This window comes from Oncorhynchus gorbuscha, linkage group LG16, assembly GCF_021184085.1.
Source record: "Oncorhynchus gorbuscha isolate QuinsamMale2020 ecotype Even-year linkage group LG16, OgorEven_v1.0, whole genome shotgun sequence".
Taxonomy (NCBI): Eukaryota; Metazoa; Chordata; class Actinopteri; order Salmoniformes; family Salmonidae; genus Oncorhynchus; species Oncorhynchus gorbuscha.
In genome coordinates this window covers 13,300,887-13,318,829 of record NC_060188.1, presented here as the reverse complement: position 1 = coordinate 13,318,829, position 17,943 = coordinate 13,300,887, and the positions used below count along the sequence as shown (strand labels likewise).

Genomic DNA, 17,943 nt, shown 5'->3' with positions numbered 1-17,943 from the left:
GAGGGACAGGGTGAGAAAAGGGAGACAAGGAGAAAGGGGGTAAGTCAGCCATGCTCCTTCACTTCCTGTGGGTGAGGATTGGAGTCATCGGCCCCTCCAGCACTGGTTGACATATAAGCACCGCAGCGTTCCCCCTCATGTCCCTCTCTCTTCTTCACACACACACAGAGATGCACACATTACATGCTCTTACACACGTTGCACACACATGCTCTTATTTATACCCAAGCACACCGCACACATTCATAAACACACAACTGTGCACAAGCACATATAGACAGGCACACACACTCGTACACACACAGATATACACAAATACAGTGTATATACACACAGATACAGTGTAGCATACCCAGGCCAGTACCCAGACAGGATAAGGAGTGACAGGAAGTCTCAGTGTCCTCTGACAGTCAACCTCATCGCTCATTCCTCCTGCTTCTCTGTCTCTCTGTCTCTCTATGAGAGGGAGTTGTCTGCCTGAGGGGAAAGGGTTGTTCTGTGGTGAGTGAGGTATACACTGTGGGTGACCATGTTGGATATATGAGATAAAGCACAGGAGGCTGCTGAGGGGAGGACGACTCATAATAATGGCTGGAACGGAGCAAATGGAATGTCATCAAACACATGGAAACCACATGTTTGATGTATTTGATACCAATTCCCTGATTCCTCTCCAGCCATTACCATGAGCCAGTCCTCCCCATTTAAGATGCCACCAACCTCCTGTGAGGTAAATGTATGGTAAACACGAGGGAAACGTGTTAAGTAACACCAGGGTTTGAGCGCATTAGAAGCCACACTCTGCCAGCTGGTGGCTGATGGTGTGGAGTGAGGTAAAAAATAAAGTATCAAAGGGGGGGTGTCAGAGACGGAGGTTGAAGGAGACCCGCCTGAATAAATACATCAGCACCAATGAGGACAGCAGCACACCTCCAAAACTGACAGGGGGAGACAATAAGGTTTTAAAAAATGTAAAAGTTAAAAGACAAATATAATATCTCCAGTTAAAGGGCCTTATAAATTCATGTTGAAAGGCCCCAAACACCAAATGACCTCAGGTTGCATCACTGATGATGTGTCCATGAGCATCAATAGATGTATTCATTCAATATACACATTGATTCTTGAAGAATCTAAATGCCTCTTGGGCTTAGTTCAACTCCAAACTATTAGCTTGTTTTACTCCAATGTTTGTAAACAAAGTAAATGTAAACAAACACTGTATAGCCTTAAAACATAGAGCTAGAGTGTTGATATCATGGATGGTCAGTACTTGCATCCATAGCTCTGTCTATGAACTTGAGAGTGGTTACATTGCCTATGAATTTGAGAGTGGTTACATTGCCTATGAATTTGAGAGTGGTTACATTGCCTATGAATTTGAGAGTGGTTACATTGCCTATGAATTTGAGAGTGGTTACATTGCCTATGAATTTGAGAGTGGTTACATTGCCTATGAATTTGAGAGTGGTTACATTGCCTATGAATTTGAGAGTGGTTACATTGCCTATGAATTTGAGAGTGGTTACATTGCCTATGAATTTGAGAGTGGTTACATTGCCTATGAATTTGAGAGTGGTTACATTGCCCAATCCCTCAGCCTTTTACCGAAACAATGGCGGGGAGGTGCTTTGTTTGAACTGAGGGTTGCCCCATTAAACTTGATTTCATATTGATGAATGTTTACTGCAACTCTGCTTCTCCCTTTCAAGTTGGCTCATTGCATTGATTCTGGAGGTAATATAATAGAACAATTCTGTGCCATTTAGCAAACGCTTTTAAGCAACTTAGTCAGGTCAGCCCTCAGAGCCCTGACTCCTCCTCCAGCTCTACTCTGCTGCCTGGCTGTCTAGGGAGGTTCTGGCCACCAGTGTTGGCGTCTGGATTGAACTTGACCCTACATCACACTGGGTTGCTGGCGACGCTCTATCCCCACACAAGGAAACAACTATCAACACATGATCCCCTGGCTGCGTATTCCTCTCACACCGCGGTTATTCTACACTGGCCCTCCATAGGGTGCAGCAGAGCAGACCGCCATTTGCACTTCAAAGCTTTCGAATGTGCGCTATGGCGGCCGCCCAGCTTCAAACAAACATCAGACATAGTAGAGTGTGAATATGATGGCGAGCCAAGGCGCCCATAAACTGTAAATCTGTAGGCTGTGTTGCTGTGGAGGAGAAGAGAGCAGAGTAGCAGAGGGGGTGAATGTGTGTTGCTGTTGGGAGACTTGACTGCGAGCTTGTCCTCTGAGAGGAGAGGAGCACAGCTGCTGGCTCAGCACATCCTTTAATAGTCGCCGATGGTTCAGGACATTCCGATATGATTCCAACAACTCCACAACACATCCCTGATAAACATGGAAGGTTCACGAGCAATGTAGGGGACGTCAGAGTGTTCTACAACATCTGTCATAAGCGGTTTATTATCAAGTCAATTATCAATTATCAAGTCTGGAACACTTTGGATTAGGAGTCAATTTCTCTAATCTAGAACTTCCAAAAACAAGGATCTTAATGTTCTAGAACCTTCAGAATGAAGTGTTCCATAATGTTCCTTCTCAGAACAGGGTGTTCAAAGACATGAAGCACAGTGTCCCAGCTGAATACCACAGCTACGGTGTGCTCAGGAAGACCTAGCCTGATGACAAGATCCATTATGCTGGACCCCACAATTAGAGGCTTTTCAGTGGAGTAACAGTGATGGCTGCTCCATGTTAAAGGAGAATTTAGCTTTTTTGCAAGCAAATCTCTATTTTTGATGTAAATGGCATGTTATAGAAGGGTCCAGTTTGCGGAAACGGATAAGCTCTCAAAATAGTGATGCAGGTCTTTAGATGTTATATACTGAGAGCTTTGCCATTCCTAAAAGAACGTATATGGGTGTTTTAGGAGAATTTGTTCATGTTTTTTCAGAGCACCCTTACAGGGATGAGGAAGTGAATCACTAGTTGGGGTAAGTTTCTCAAAAACAAGTGAAATCTAAATAATAGTAGATTTGGTTGGTAAAAATAAAACTTCCCCTCTTATGAACCTCTCCACCTGAGGTTGCCTGACCTCTAGCACAGGACAGGCATCGACAGAAGATGAAGTCATCCACGATGAGACACCGCTAATCTCCCCGGCGTCACGGCACGCTAACACTCATGTCAGCCACCCAAGTCAACCAAAACGGACATCTTGTGACAGAGGACACGGTTGCCACGGAAACAATGAAATAAGCCATATGTTAATGTCTCTCTGTTCTCAAATTAAGGACACCTTCACAGAACACAAAGCCCCAGCCTCTGAACCGCAGCCCTGCTGGGAGCTGGCGAGGGGTTTGTGTTAAGCTCACCGCACAAAGACACACATCATTAAGAAAGCCCCATTCAATCAATCATTCACAATCAATTAGTCAGTCAATGTCAGTCAATCCGCAAATGTGTGTGCGCTCATGCCTATTTGTGCTTGTGCGTGTGTATGTGTGCACACGTATGTATGTGCGCTCCTACGTATGTGTGTAGGCAACAGGGAGGCCTGTTTAATAAGTGGCTGCAGGCTCTTGTACAAATCACACGGATGGCGCAGACTGACGTCCATGAGCATCTGATCTCAACCTCCACAAAACCTCACAGGGAGAATATGGACAGGAAATACTGAGCCAGCACCACACGCACAAGCAGAATAACCAAGAGAGCATCTAAACACCATCCTCGTAGAAGTAGACGTGCTTAAAACCCATCTAAAGGCCGACTGGCGTCATAGTAATAAAATCACCCACTGATGACTAGTCTGACAATGACGTAAAGTTAAACTAGGAGACTAGAGACTACAGACACACAGATCCACCGTCTCAGTCGCCATCATCCTCATCATCATCATCATGATGTGTGACAATAGAAGCCGCACGGTTTCTCTGGGTCTGTATTCATAGGCCATCTGACGGCCGTTAAAAAATATGATAGCAATAATAATGCTTATAAATTACAGCGGTTTGACACTTCTGGCCTTGACAACTGGGAGGAGCATTTGCATTTGGCGCTGGAGCGTATGCATCATTGACACTATGAGTATCAATAATGTAGCGGCTCCACTGTCGTTTCACAACTAGTTTTAAATGGTTGGGTGACAGAATTAAATGAAACTCTACGAGGGAAGATAACAACTTACTAATTCTATGGCTTACATCTGTTCACCACCCACATATGGGACCAGCTCCAATGGTGGACCTGGCTGGTTCCCTAAAGGTGTTGTCTCACCTGAACAAGGCTATGCTCATGTAACAGTAAGTGACGTCACCAATTGAAACGCCACTAGCGCGCACCACCGCTAACTAGCTAGCCATTTCACATCGGCTACACTCACCTCAAGCTCAAATAAGGCCCCTGAAACATGACTTTCTAAAAACACAAAGATCCCCACCCAACTCTTTAGCTCTTTGTGTCGCACTGTTTTGCTTTATCTTGGCCAGGTCACAGTTGTCAGTGAGAACTTGTTCTCAACTGGCCTACCTGGTTAAATAAAGGTGAAATAAAAAAAGCTGCTCTGATCAGAACACAGCAGGTTCTACCAATTAAGATAATTAAGATCACATCCTAAATATATCAAAAGCCTGATTAATATTGTCTCATTAGACCAGGACCTGAGCTAGAACAGCCAAACATGTCAAGATAACCGAGGCCATCGGCCCCTGTCCAATTAGGAAACACTATAGCCTTGATTGGCTGGTTTAACAGTGAGGATAACTAAGGCAGTGTGACACGCGACTTGACCACAAGCTCGTAACCTCAGATTGACTACGAGTTGAGAGAGGCAGAGGCCAGTGGAATGCTGAAGAGACTGGCCGTGATAGAGCAGACCTTTGATCTCTTGGGCTTATCCCAATAGGCAGAGGGGAGAGGGGGGGAAAACCCTGCTTAACTAGATATCCTGTTTTTACTAAAAGTGTCAGTGAGAGGATCATAAACCAGCCTGGAGCAGAGGGAAACAGACAGAGAACTGCTTTAAACTGGGGATTTAAAATGGAGGTCTGACTGGCCCCCTCCCTCCCTCTCTCTCTCACTCTGCATCCTCCTTATACAACCCACACATTACATACACATGTACACACACACTGATATAGCTGCATTCTAAATAATGGAAACAGTATCAAGTTGCCATAGTAATTGAAAATACTACTGTAGGTACTGTAACTGAACGCGCACACACACATACATACTTGACTTATTCCCTGAATGGTTGAGCGAGCGGGTCTCTTCCTGCACAGTAAACACAGCGTTTCCATTAGTGTTAAGTGTGTGTTCAGTGCTGTGTGACTCAGTCACTGCAGTGATGTTACTGGGACTGTGGGGCACTGGCCTAACTTGTTCTGCCACTAAGCCTTTCTAGCTTGGCTCTTCTCTGTGACACTTCATACGAGCTTCATAAGGCTTCATAATGCTTTCTGAGGTGACAAGACAGGCAGGGAGTCACATCCAGACTACTGGGGGAATAGTTGTTGTCAGAACCACTGAACACACACACGCACACACGCACACACACACACACACACACACGAATATGTAAATAACTAGTGAGGGGATTAAACATCCCTGGTGTTGGGAAAATAAATATGTTAATAACTGGTGCATGGGCTATGAGTGTTAATCACAAGTGCAAGGTACATGAATACGTTCAGCACTGGTGTAGGAATATGCAACTGACTTGTAGAAGTGATATAGACGATGTAAATCACTGCATTAGTAAATCAAAAGTGTGTGTAGATGATATAGATAGAGGATGTAAGTCACTGGAATAAGCCAATGGAATATGTTCATTATTTCCATGAGCAACATGAATGTGTAAATCACTTGCGTAAGCGCCGTGAAAAAATATAAATATCTATTGTGAGGACCATGGATATGTTAATAGCCTTCTATACTGTCTGCTCCCTCCTATTTGCATCAGAAACCCAAATCAAGATGCTATGATGAGGACTGTCGCAGCTGCAACAGTTGCCAGGGAAACCTGGTGGCAGGAACCTGTAGGGACATTGTGTTAGGATATGGGCACACTGTGAAAGGTGATGTGCTACTGTTGGAAGAACACTGGCCGGCTTGTAGAGGGATATGTTGTCTTCAAGGAACATGATTGACAGGGGGCATCGGGCACCATATGAGGTGCAAGCTGTGACGCTGTTTGGCGCATTATTCTGAGGGTAGGTAGTCATGGAAACAGGGTGTTGACTTAGCGAAATCACACTCGGAGCACTGATAGCTATGACATTCTGAAAATCACAGAGTGAGAGAGAGCGTGAGCAAGCTTGTAAATCAAAGCAGGATCTATCCTGTCCTCCTTGTGCAGGAAAAGACCCCTCGCCGGCTATTTCACATTCTGTGTGTCTCATCTCAAGCACAGCTGTATTAGCCAAAGGGATACACACAAACAGTGATGTTTCAATTAAAACACAAAAAAAATAATGCCACCAAGTTTCACAGAGTTCAACTGCCATTTTGTGTGCCAGATATTTTAATTTTTCAATGTGACTTCTGCTGACAGAACATATTTCAGAATTATAACCAGTGTAATTAGCAAATTATAATAACAATAACAATATTACAATTGAGATAACACTTGAATTTAAAAAAAGATAAAAAGGAAATAATCAAACTAGATTAAAAAAAACAAAATGAAAAAACACTTATAATAGCTTTTTTTAAAGAGATCTATACGTTTCTATATTTTTCATTTATTTGTCCTTTTCCTTAAAAAACAAAAATCACCCATCACCACATGATTCATCTAGGCTTTCTGTCTCTTTCATTGAATAGGTTTCTCTTACCTTTCAAATGCTTCAAAATGGTGTCCTCCTTTAGTTCCCTGCTGCCATGAATTCCATTCACACAGGAGAACACTGAGTTCTGATATAATCCTCTGCAAACGAGCAGTCTTCGTCAAAGGTTCATGTCCTGTCTTTTACACAACAGAATAAAACGAGGGGTCCTGATCGGCTGAGACTGGTGTTGTTGTACAAAACAGAGGAGTTTCTGAGGAGGCATGGGCTGTGAGGATGCCACGTGGGAGCAGCCATTTTGAGGACCATGTATTTCCTGTTTCTGCAGGTTGGTGTTTGGTGGAACACAGTCCATCCCCTGTTGTTGGAGTCAATATGGTGGTTGAAAGGATCGTCATCGTTCCATGTGTAATCAAATCATTCCCCACTGAATCAATTATAAACATAACTTTCATAAGGATGTACTAGACTGCTCTGCCACCTATACACTGACTGTACAAAACATTAGGAACACCTGCTCTTTCCATGACATAGACTGACCATGTGAAGACTATGATCCCTTATTGATGTCACCTGTTAAATCCACTTCAATCAGTGTAGATGAAGAGGAGGAGACAGGTTAAAGACAGGTTTTTAAGCATCGAGACAATTGAGGCATGGATTGAGTATGTGTGCCATTCAGAGGGTGAATTTGAACGGGGTATGGTAGTAGGTGCCAGGCGCACAGGTTGGAGTGTGTCAATAGCTGCAACACTGCCGGGTTTTTCAAGCTCAACAGTTCCCTGTGTGTATCAAGAATGGTCCACCACCCAAAGGATATCCAGCCAACTTGACAACTGTGGGATGCATTGGAGTCAACATGGGCCAGCATCCCTGTGGAACGCTTTTAACACCTTGCAGTCCATTCCCCAACCAATTGAGGCTGTTCTGAGGGCAAAATTGGGTTCAACACAATATTAGGAAGGTGTTCCTAATGTTTTGTGCACTCAGTGTATGATAATAATAACAACAATAATCAATAGTAATAATAATAGTAATAATGATGATAATTATAATAATAATTTGTTCTCAATATCATGATATATTGCATACAGATATACTGAATGCATGAAGTTCAAACCGATCACATTGCAATTTTAGATATTACCACTTGAATCAGAGCATGCTAATCCTATATCTGCTTTTAAGAGCTATCTATAGTATACGGTTGATAAGCATTTACTGAATTATTATAATTATCATCATTATCATCATTACAATATCCGTATGGTTTGTATCAAAGGGTGAAGTTTTGTAATCATATTTCATATGTTCTCATTAAATGGAGAGTAAAGATCCCCCTTCTCCAATGACCCTGTTTATGTTGCATGAGAGGGAACGCTTTGTGATGCTACAAAAATTGAAGCCAAAATAAATTCAATCAAACACTGTGCCCGTTTCCAATTTTAGCTCTTGCTCATCCACAGCCTCCACTACAATATGTCCTTCTCAGCACAGAATGTCGGCTATCTTGATTCTAGCCAAACAAAGTTTTCATAGTGATGACCGCTATGACAGCAGTTCATATATTCTTCAGAAGCTGTGGCTATTTAGTCAGAAACTTGGTAAAGATTCTTCATAATTTATTTCTTCGAATGAAAATATATTTATATATAATATGTACTTTCACAGTTTATTTGTATCTTTCGTAGTCCTTTTTGCTATTACATTATTTTTTTACGACGATTCACTCCATATACCTTCCTCTCCTTTAAAGAGAGTAGCCAGTCAGGTGTGAAAGAGGGGAGAAAGTGAGATTGAGCCACTAAGTAAAACACAACCGTTGTTGATGTTGTTTCCTCTTCCTACACATTGCTTGTTGTCCGACACTAAACTGTGTTCTGCTCAATGGTTTACTTTCTGTCCTGTTCCACAGAGTGCGTCTGGGCAGCCCTGTACTGCTCTGACACAGTCCCAAACACTTATCCGCCTACTTCAACATAGTGACGAAGATCTTATCTCTATATATACATGGTGACTTGGATTGTATCTGGTAATATACGAGGTGATCTGTATTTAGTTATAACCGTGGTGATTCTTATTGTGTCTGAGTATTGAACCTGGTCACCTGATTCAGTCTGGGAATGCTGCGGATGGATATATAGATTGCGAGGGCTTTTACTTTGGCACAGACATGCGCAAGTTTGGCAGATAGTTGTCAATCTCATAATGCACTGTGTATGTGTTAGCTGATAGAATGTTCCTGTCCTTGTGTCGGGCTGTATGTGTCTGTATTTGTCTTGGAGTGTCTCAGAAGATGTTAATGCTTGGACGGGTGTTGAGCAGACACAGTAGAGGTGTGAGAACAATATCTCCTCTCTCTCTCTCTCTCTCTCTCTCTCTATGCACTAACCATACAAAGCAATGTCTATGTAATATTTCATATTCTACCTGCCTACACTTTCTATCCAAATATGGCCATGGGGATAGTACAATCAGACTCCTCTCTCTCCCCTCCATCTCCCTGTTTTCTGTCTCTTCATCTCTCTCTCTCTCTTTCTCTCAGATCTGAGTCTCTTGCACATTCTCCTTGGAGCCACTCTTGAAGAGCAGAGGCTCGATCTGAGGGTTCTGGCCTTTCCCCATGAGCCCCTTCAGAGAGCTGTGGATGCCCAGCTGGGGCAGGGGCACAGGGGAGGGCAGCAAGCCACCCGTGGGGGTGCCACCGCTGGTGGAGGTGGGTCCCTGTGCGCAGGAGTTGGGGGTGCTCTGGGAACAGGGGGAGAGGGAGGGGTTGTTGTTGTTGTTGAGGCCCATGCCCAGGCCCATCATGTTGTTGTTGAAGTGGTGGGCCTTGTAGTAGTGGTTGAGGTGCTCCTGTCTGGCCAGGTTGGGTAGGTTGACCATCTCCGGGTGATGCATCCTCAGGCTCTGCCCTCCTCCTACTCCTCCCCCTCCGCCTCCATCCCGAGAGACGGTGCCGCCACCTGAGATGCCGCTCCCACGTCCACCAGCACCGGCGCCAATCTCGTCCTCCACATTGATGATCTCGATGGCGCGGGCGGGGCCGTGGTGCTTGTGCAGCTGGTGCTGCTTCCTCAGCTTGTAGAAGACCACCAGCATCACGGCTGCCATGAAGGTAATGGCCACAAAGCAGCCAATGATGATCTTGGTGGTCTTCATCACGTCATCAAGGCCAGAATAGCCCGTCTCGGCAGTGATGGGCACAGTAAAGGTGGGCCGGGTGGCCCGGGATGAGGACAAGGACCAGGCTGACAGGGAGGAGGCGGTGGTAGGGAGCCCCCCCCTCCACTGGTGGCCAGACGGGGTAATGACGTATGACTCGTTGTGGCTGTTCATGACGCCCGCGTAGACTGTCGGGCCCTCGTTGGGCTCCACCGTCTCCACGGTGACAGTAGTGAAGTAGCTGACGCCAACATCGGCGGCAGTGACATTAAGCACGGCGGTTGCCGTGGTGTTGCCAGCCGAGTTGGTCACCATGCAGGTGTACTGACCCGTGTCCCTCAGCGTGACGTTGGTAAAGTTGAGCGTACCATCGTGCAGCACGGAGATCCGGACCCGGTAGGAGCCGTGGGTCATCAGGGTGCCGTTAGGCGTGAGCCAGTTGACCGAGGTCATGGTGGTGCCCGTGCGACACTTCAGCTCTGCAGCCATGCCCTCGGTAACGTTGAGGTCGGTGGGCGGCTCCACGATGACGGGAGCGTAGCAGGTGAAGTGACTCTGGTCCAGCTCCCCGATGTACCTGCCCTTCAGGCCAGGGGGAGCGTGGCAGCGGGCGCAGCACGTAGTGTTACTGGGCACCGTCTCCTTCAGCCACCAGCTGAGCCACAGCACGTCACAGTTGCACACCCAGGGGTTGTGGTTGAGGTGCACCCGCTCCAGCTGGTGCAGTGGGGTGAAGAGGTCATGGGGCAGCGAGTGCAGGGAGTTGTGGGAAAGGTTGAGCTCCTCCAGGTTCTTCAGGTCGTCGAAGGCGTTGCGCTCGATGACCTTCACTTGCGAGTGCATGAGCCACAGCTTACGGAGCGACACCAGGCCCTGGAAGGAGCCAGGCCGGATGATCTCCAGACGGTTCCCAGACAGCTCCAGCTCCTCCAGACGCACCAGGGCCGTCAGGTTGGGGATGTCCTTCAGACCACACATGCCCAGGTTCAGGTAGCGCAGGTTGACCAGGCCCACGAAGGCGGCGTCTGAGATGTAGTCCAGCTTCTTGAGCTCTCCCAGGTCCAGCCGGCGCAGCGAGGGCACGCGGTGGAAGGCGTAGCCCGGCAGCGTCTCGATGGGGTTGTTCCGTAACCACAGCTCCCGCAGCTTGCTGAGGTACTCGAAGGCCTGTGAGGGGACCAGGGTGAGGCGGTTGTCAAACAGCTCCAGCGTATTGAGGTTGGGCAGGCCATTGAATGCTCCCACCTCAATCTGACTGATTTTGTTCTTAGACAGCTGCAGGATCTCAAGGTGCCTCAAGTGCTTGAAGGTGTCTGACTTGATAACCTGGTGGGGAGAGAGGCAGAGGGAGAATGTTAATATCTCACAACATGAAGACTGACTAGACTGTGTAAACAGGGTGCAGCTCCAGTGGCTGTGACAGCTGGGTAGAGTGTGAAAGCAATAGCACAGGTGTGAATGCAGGGACACTATCAGAACATTACCATAATGTTTTATAAACATGAACATCAACTCAAATCTTACAGCGAGAGAAAACAAAAACTTCAAAAATCACTGTTATGAGCCAAAATAAAATTCACAACACTTCAAAAAAATTATGAACACAGAGGCTGAAATGATTAATTGTGGTGTATCCGTTTTGGTAAATGAACAGACAACAGACATGGTTGTTTTTCTCATAGAGAAGATGTTTTCTGGTGCACTTGGACTGGGTGGGCCCCTGGATCTGGGCTGTCCAAACAGAGCTCATTTGGCCAGGCATCAGACACACAGCTAGTGAGCAGGACTAAATCCCTTTAAATCTATTTTTAAAAAATTATTTAACCTTTATTTAACTTGGCAAGTCATCTATGGCTGTGTGAGATATGTGTGGGCAATGCTCTCAGTGAGGGAGGCAGTGAGAAGCTCCTGGAGCCAGGCCACTGCATCCTCCTTATGTGGAGCAGGAGGGGGGAGGGTGATAGGGAGGGTGGGGGTGTTTAAGAGGGGAGTGGGAGCTGTCAAAGCTTTACTCTCAGGGTACTTGGGGGAGAGAAGAGAAAAAATAAACCAGAGAATCTAGGATGCCTCCAGGTGTTACAATATTTTTAGATTTTTAATCATTTCAAGTGGGGCTTTGGGATACAACAAATCCAATCAGAATCCGTTGGCTAAGAGGGAAGTGGAATGAATAGTGTTATTATTTCTTTATTTCATATTTGAACAAGCTGCATCTCTGTAACTCGTAAGACCAAACCATGAGAGTTGATGTTCCCTTTTCCTTCTGTAGCCATCATGTACAGTTCAATCATATGTCTTTCTGAGTGGGATAGAATGGCTGTCCACTTTCTGAGTGGGATAGAATGGCTGTCCACTTTCTGAGTGGGATAGAATGGCTGTCCACTTTCTGAGTGGGATAGAATGGCTGTCCACTTTCTGAGTGGGATAGAATGGCTGTCCACTTTCTGAGTGGGATAGAATGGCTGTCCACTTTCTGAGTGGGATAGAATGGCTGTCCACTTTCTGAGTGGGATAGAATGGCTGTCCACTTTCTGAGTGGGATAGAATGGCTGTCCACTTTCTGAGTGGGATAGAATGGCTGTCCACTTTCTGAGTGGGATAGAATGGCTGTCCACTTTCTGAGTGGGATAGAATGGCTGTCCACTTTCTGAGTGGGATAGAATGGCTGTCCACTTTCTGAGTGGGATAGAATGGCTGTCCACTTTCTGAGTGGGATAGAATGGCTGTCCACTTCCTCTCTCTGCGGTCACTTTACTGATTTGCCACAAACTTTGCCAAAACTAAATGAGCATTAGCCTAAAACACTCTGTATCCAAATTCACAAATGGATTTAGCGTATTCAGCAACCTCGTGTCTGTGAAGTTGTCTAGACATTTCTAGAGTGCAGCACATTAGCGTATTCAGCAACCTCGTGTCTGTGAAGTTGTCTAGACATTTCTAGAGTGCAGCACATTTCTGAGCGCAAAGTTCCTAAATACATAAACTGAAAACAGCGGGAATATGTCTTCTATTACACGGCTGACATGCTGAGGACGTTCACATTGGAAAGCTGGGGTTAAATGGAGTGTCCCAGTGCAGCTGTAAAACCACAACAACGACCTTGGGGTTCTGACATACAATCTGCTAACACATGTGTTCCTGTTTCTTTGCTGTTTGCTGTGTTACTGTTTGATTTACATATTAACATGACCTCCATTTCAATTGCAAAACGGTTGGGGAACACTTGTAGAACACAGGCATTATTCCATGGTAATTATAAGTGAATGACAGGTAATTACATTGAAACAAGTATATAAAAACAGGCATTTACATAATGCTTACCAACATACAGTACACGCACACGCACACACTCATGCATGGGCATGCACGCACACAAACACACAGACACACACACACACAGTCAAACAAAAGAAATGAACATAGCGGATAATGCTCAGCACAGTCCATATTTACCTCTATTGAATTCTCCTGCAGGTTGAGGTATCGTGTGTTGACTGATATGCTCTCAGGCACCCCATCCAGACTCTGTCTTGTACAGATGACTCGACTGGCCTGATTGGAGCAGCTGCAATGGGTGGGGCAGGGGGAGGCGGCCTCTACAAATTCTGGCCCAGAGAGGAGGAGCCGCAGTAGCAGCTGGACCAATAGGAGGAGGAGGGGAGAGGGGCAGGGAAGGCAGGTCACCGTGGTGATGCGCATGGCAACTGGGACATGACCCTGCCCTTTCTCCGAAGATGTTTATCCCAAGATGATGGATTCCTCAACCAGGTTGACTTAGTTTCTCCAGTGGCAATTTGTTCCTTTTAATGTTTCATTTTTAAAGGTGTTTTATCTTCCGTCTATCTCTGTTTTTTCCAGGGGGGTTTAACAGAAATATGTGCATAAACAGATGTTACTCCTTTTTTTCTGGCGTCTAGGGATTTGAGTGGGGCCTTTGAGAAGAATCCACGAGTTACTGTGAGAGAGAGAGAGAGAACACAGACATTAGAAATAGTACAGTATATTATGCTCCTCCAATTGTTTAGAAACATTTACACGGAGCAGAACTGATGGAAAAGTCAATATCCAGGTATGAGTTATTCTGAAAGGACTGTGGATCCTGTGCATAACTTGAGAAGCCTTAAAAGGTGCGTGTCATTGCTCATTAGTGAAGGTCAAGTTTTACAGCAAATCACTGTAGTGAACAGCAATGTCATCATACAATAGACATATTTACAATATTGCAACTCTGGATCATGCTTTTTAGGGTACTGTCTGCCCTTGGAATGAAAAGTAATATTGCAATCCTAACACTAATGACTATGTTATTCATGAATTGGTTCTACAGTATATGCACTCACGCGTTCAAGACAACAGTTCTCAGGACGACAGTACAATACCAATAATATTTTTTAAAGAGATTCTCTGGTACTTTTGTATACTTTTTAGCCAGTAGTTCTGAAAGTAAAGCTCACGATCCAAAAGTGGTCCCCGAAAATTGCGTACTACGTCACATACTGTTTGAGTAGATATGTGCACCATGTCATTGCGCTCTCTCTCTCTCTCTGTGTGTGCGCCTCTTGCTAGCTGTCACTCAAATGGCGAGGGGCTGAAGCTCATTGGTTAGGGGCGGCAGGGTAGCCTAGTGGTTAGAGCATTGGGCTAGTAACCGGAAGGTTGCAAGTTCAAACCCCCGAGCTGACAAGGTACAAATCTGTCGTTCTTCCCCTGAACAGGCAGTTAACCCACTGTTCCTAGGCCGTCATTGAAAATAAGAATTTGTTCTTAACTGACTTGCCTAGTTAAAACATTTTTTTTTTTAAGAACTCGAATTGCTAGGGGGCTGGCCCACAAGGGGGAAAATGTAGGGAAATGGCGCAGTACAGCCTTCAAACTAGGGATTTCACTAGGGATTTCGTCGCTAATTGAGGTAAGACAGTAATTCTGCTCATATATTATGCATATATGAACTATACATTGACACATCAAGCCCAAAGCGGGAGATTTAAAAAATACTTAGTAGTCGCCAAAGTTCCAGAGCATGTCTTTAAATCCCAGTGTCCAAACACTGAGTTGTGACTTCAACCCAAATCCTCTCTCTATTAGCATTGCACGGGTATTGGATTGACAGTACTAATTCTATTTCCATACTGGCTCTGTATTACATGCTCTAGGGGCCACAGAATGGTAGTGAAGGGTGCAGTCTTCCTTAACACTGATAGATGGTTAACTCTACCCAGGCTCCTGGAGCCAGCGAAGGAGAATTGCCCTCCCTCTGCAGGTCATTTAGACCTAAATAACCTTAAATAAGGGCATACAGTCCACTATTATTAATGATGATGGCTGTAATGATGGGACTCTGACACTCAAATACATTTCACACACTTGGCATTCACACTTTGCTCAGGGAAAAAAACAAGAGGAGAGATTGAGAGAGAAAGGGAGAGAGGGGAATTATTAATCTGATAGATGACTGTACAGCTGAAGGGAGAGAGAGGGATTATTAATCTGATAGATGACTGTACAGCTGAAGGAAGAGAAGGGAATTATCAACACTACAGTAATAGATGAAAACTGAACAGTTGCAGAGAGGCAATGGGAGAGCGAAGGAGGGGGGGAGTGACAGAGCGAAAGAGAGAGAAGAGAGAGGGAGAGAGAGAAAGAAAGAACAAGAGGTTGGGCAAAGTGGGAGATAGAGATAGTGAAACAGAGAGAGAGATGAGAGAGAGGGGTAGAGAAAGAACAAGATATTGGAGAGAGAGGGAGAGAAGACAAGAGAGAGCAAGAGCGAGAGAGAGAGAGAAAGAGATTGGGGATAGAGGGAGAAAGAGAGGGAGATAAAGATAGATGGATGGAGTAGAGGGAGTGAGAGGGATGCTATAGAGGGACAGAAGCAGAGGAGAGAGAGAAATAGTTGAGGAAATGAAAAAGAGAATGGTCGTAGAGAGAGGAAAAGATGGAGTAAGAAAAAATAAAGACTAAAAAGTAGGAGGGAAAAATAGAGAGAGAGAGAGAGAGGCATTAATATGAATAACCTCAGAGAGAGGGGGAGATAGATAGATAGATAGAGAGAGAGAGAGAGAGAGAGAGAGAGAGAGAGAGAGAGAGAGAGAGAGAGAGAGAGAGAGAGAGAGAGAGAGAGAGGGAGAGGAGGAGAGGGAGGGAGGGAGGGAGGGAGGGAGGGAGGGAGGGAGGGAGGGAGGGAGGGAGGGAGGGAGGGAGGGAGGGAGGGAGGGAGGGAGGGAGGGAGGGAGGGAGGGAGGGAGGGAAAAGACTCAATAGAGAGATGAATATAAAGTAGACAGAGATGGAGGGAGGGGAACAACAACACAGAGATGCATATAAAACAGAGAGAGTAATGGAGAGATGGAGGGGAAAGACAATACAGAAGGTCCGGTCCTGACCTGTTGCTGCTGGGACCGTCACAGCTCTAGAACCAGATACTGTGTACTGGACCCGTCAGTCACAGCTCTAGACCAGAACCAGTAGGGTACTGGGACAGTTACAGCTCTAGACCAGAACCAGTAGGGTACTGGGACAGTCACAGTTCTAGACCAGAACCAGTAGGATACCGGGACAGTCACAGCTCTAGACCAGCACCAGTAGGGTACTGGGACCGTCACACACAGCTCTAGACCAGAACCAGTAGGGTACTGGGACAGTCACAGTTCTAGACCAGAACCAGTAGGATACCGGGACAGTCACAGTTCTCGACCAGAACCAGTAGGATACTGGGACCATCACAGCTCTAGACCAGAACCAGTAGGGTACTGGGACCGTCACACACAGCTCTAGACCAGAACCAGTAGGGTACTGGGACAGTCACAACTCTAGACCAGAACCAGTAGGATAATGGGACAGTCGCAGCTCGGTCCTTCTGTAGCTCAGTTGGTAGAGCATGGCGCTTGTAACGCCAGGGTAGTGGGTTCGATCCCCTGGACCACCCATACGTAGAATGTATGCACACATGACTGTAAGTCGCTTTGGATAAAAGCGTCTGCTAAATGGCATATATTATTATTATTATTATTATTATTATTATTATTATTACTGGGACAGTCACAGCTCTAGACCAGAACCAGTAAGGTACTGGGACAGTCACAGCTCTAGACCAGAACCAGTAGGATACTGGGACAGTCACAGCTCTAGACCAGAACCAGTAGGGTACTGGGACCATCACAGCTCTACTCCAGAACCAGTAGGATACCGGGACAGTCACAGTTCTAGACCAGAACCAGTAGGGTACTGGGACAGTCACAGCTCTAGACCAGAACCAGTAGGGTACTGGGACAGTCACAGTTCTAGACCAGAACCAGTAGGGTACTGGGACAGTTCTAGACCAGAACCAGTAGGATACCGGGACAGTCACAGTTCTAGACCAGAACCAGTAGGGTACTGGGACAGTCACAGCTCTAGACCAGAACCAGTAGGATACTGGGACAGTCACAGCTCTAGACCAGAACCAGTAGGGTACTGGGACCATCACAGCTCTAGACCAGAACCAGTAGGATACCGGGACAGTCACAGTTCTAGACCAGAACCAGTAGGGTACTGGGACAGTCACAGCTCTAGACCAGAACCAGTAGGGTACTGGGACAGTCACAGTTCTAGACCAGAACCAGTAGGGTACTGGGACAGTCACAGTTCTAGACCAGAACCAGTAGGACACCGGGACAGTCACAGTTCTAGACCAGAACCAGTAGGGTACTGGGACAGTCACAGCTCTAGACCAGAACCATTAGTCACTATGCACATAACACTGGACCCTTATACGGCAAGCTTCTCACAATGTTAAATACAGATAAAACGACACTCCTTGTCATGCCAAAAGCATTTTTGGAGTGGAATGGCAAGGAGTGGGATGTTAGCGCAAACAGACTGATATATACCCAGGCTACCTCAGTTTTGGTACCTCCCTGCGTTTGCGTGAAACTTTGAGGCAAATCTCTTTGAAGCATAACTCCACATTATATGCTGTGACATCATCATATACATCATCCCCATGACAGTTTCATTTAAATTTTGTCTTTCAGTGCCAATCTCACA

The 17,943-nt window shown here is 45.8% G+C and overlaps 1 protein-coding gene across 2 annotated transcripts in view; it reads right to left on the bottom strand.

The window, feature by feature from the left end:
• Positions 1-6,454: 6,454 nt before the first annotated feature.
• The window catches only part of LOC123999312 (leucine-rich repeat-containing protein 4B-like), a 33,854-nt gene continuing 22,365 nt past the window's right edge, over positions 6,455-17,943 (bottom strand). For both annotated transcript variants that reach the window (XM_046304933.1, XM_046304934.1), the window contains 2 exons: positions 13,372-13,873; positions 6,455-11,244 (listed from right to left, as the gene is read on the bottom strand). In XM_046304933.1, the coding sequence (XP_046160889.1) occupies positions 9,295-11,244; positions 13,372-13,617 (2,196 nt within the window). In that variant the 5' untranslated portion in view covers positions 13,618-13,873 and the 3' untranslated portion in view covers positions 6,455-9,294. The remainder of the gene's footprint in view (positions 11,245-13,371; positions 13,874-17,943) is intronic.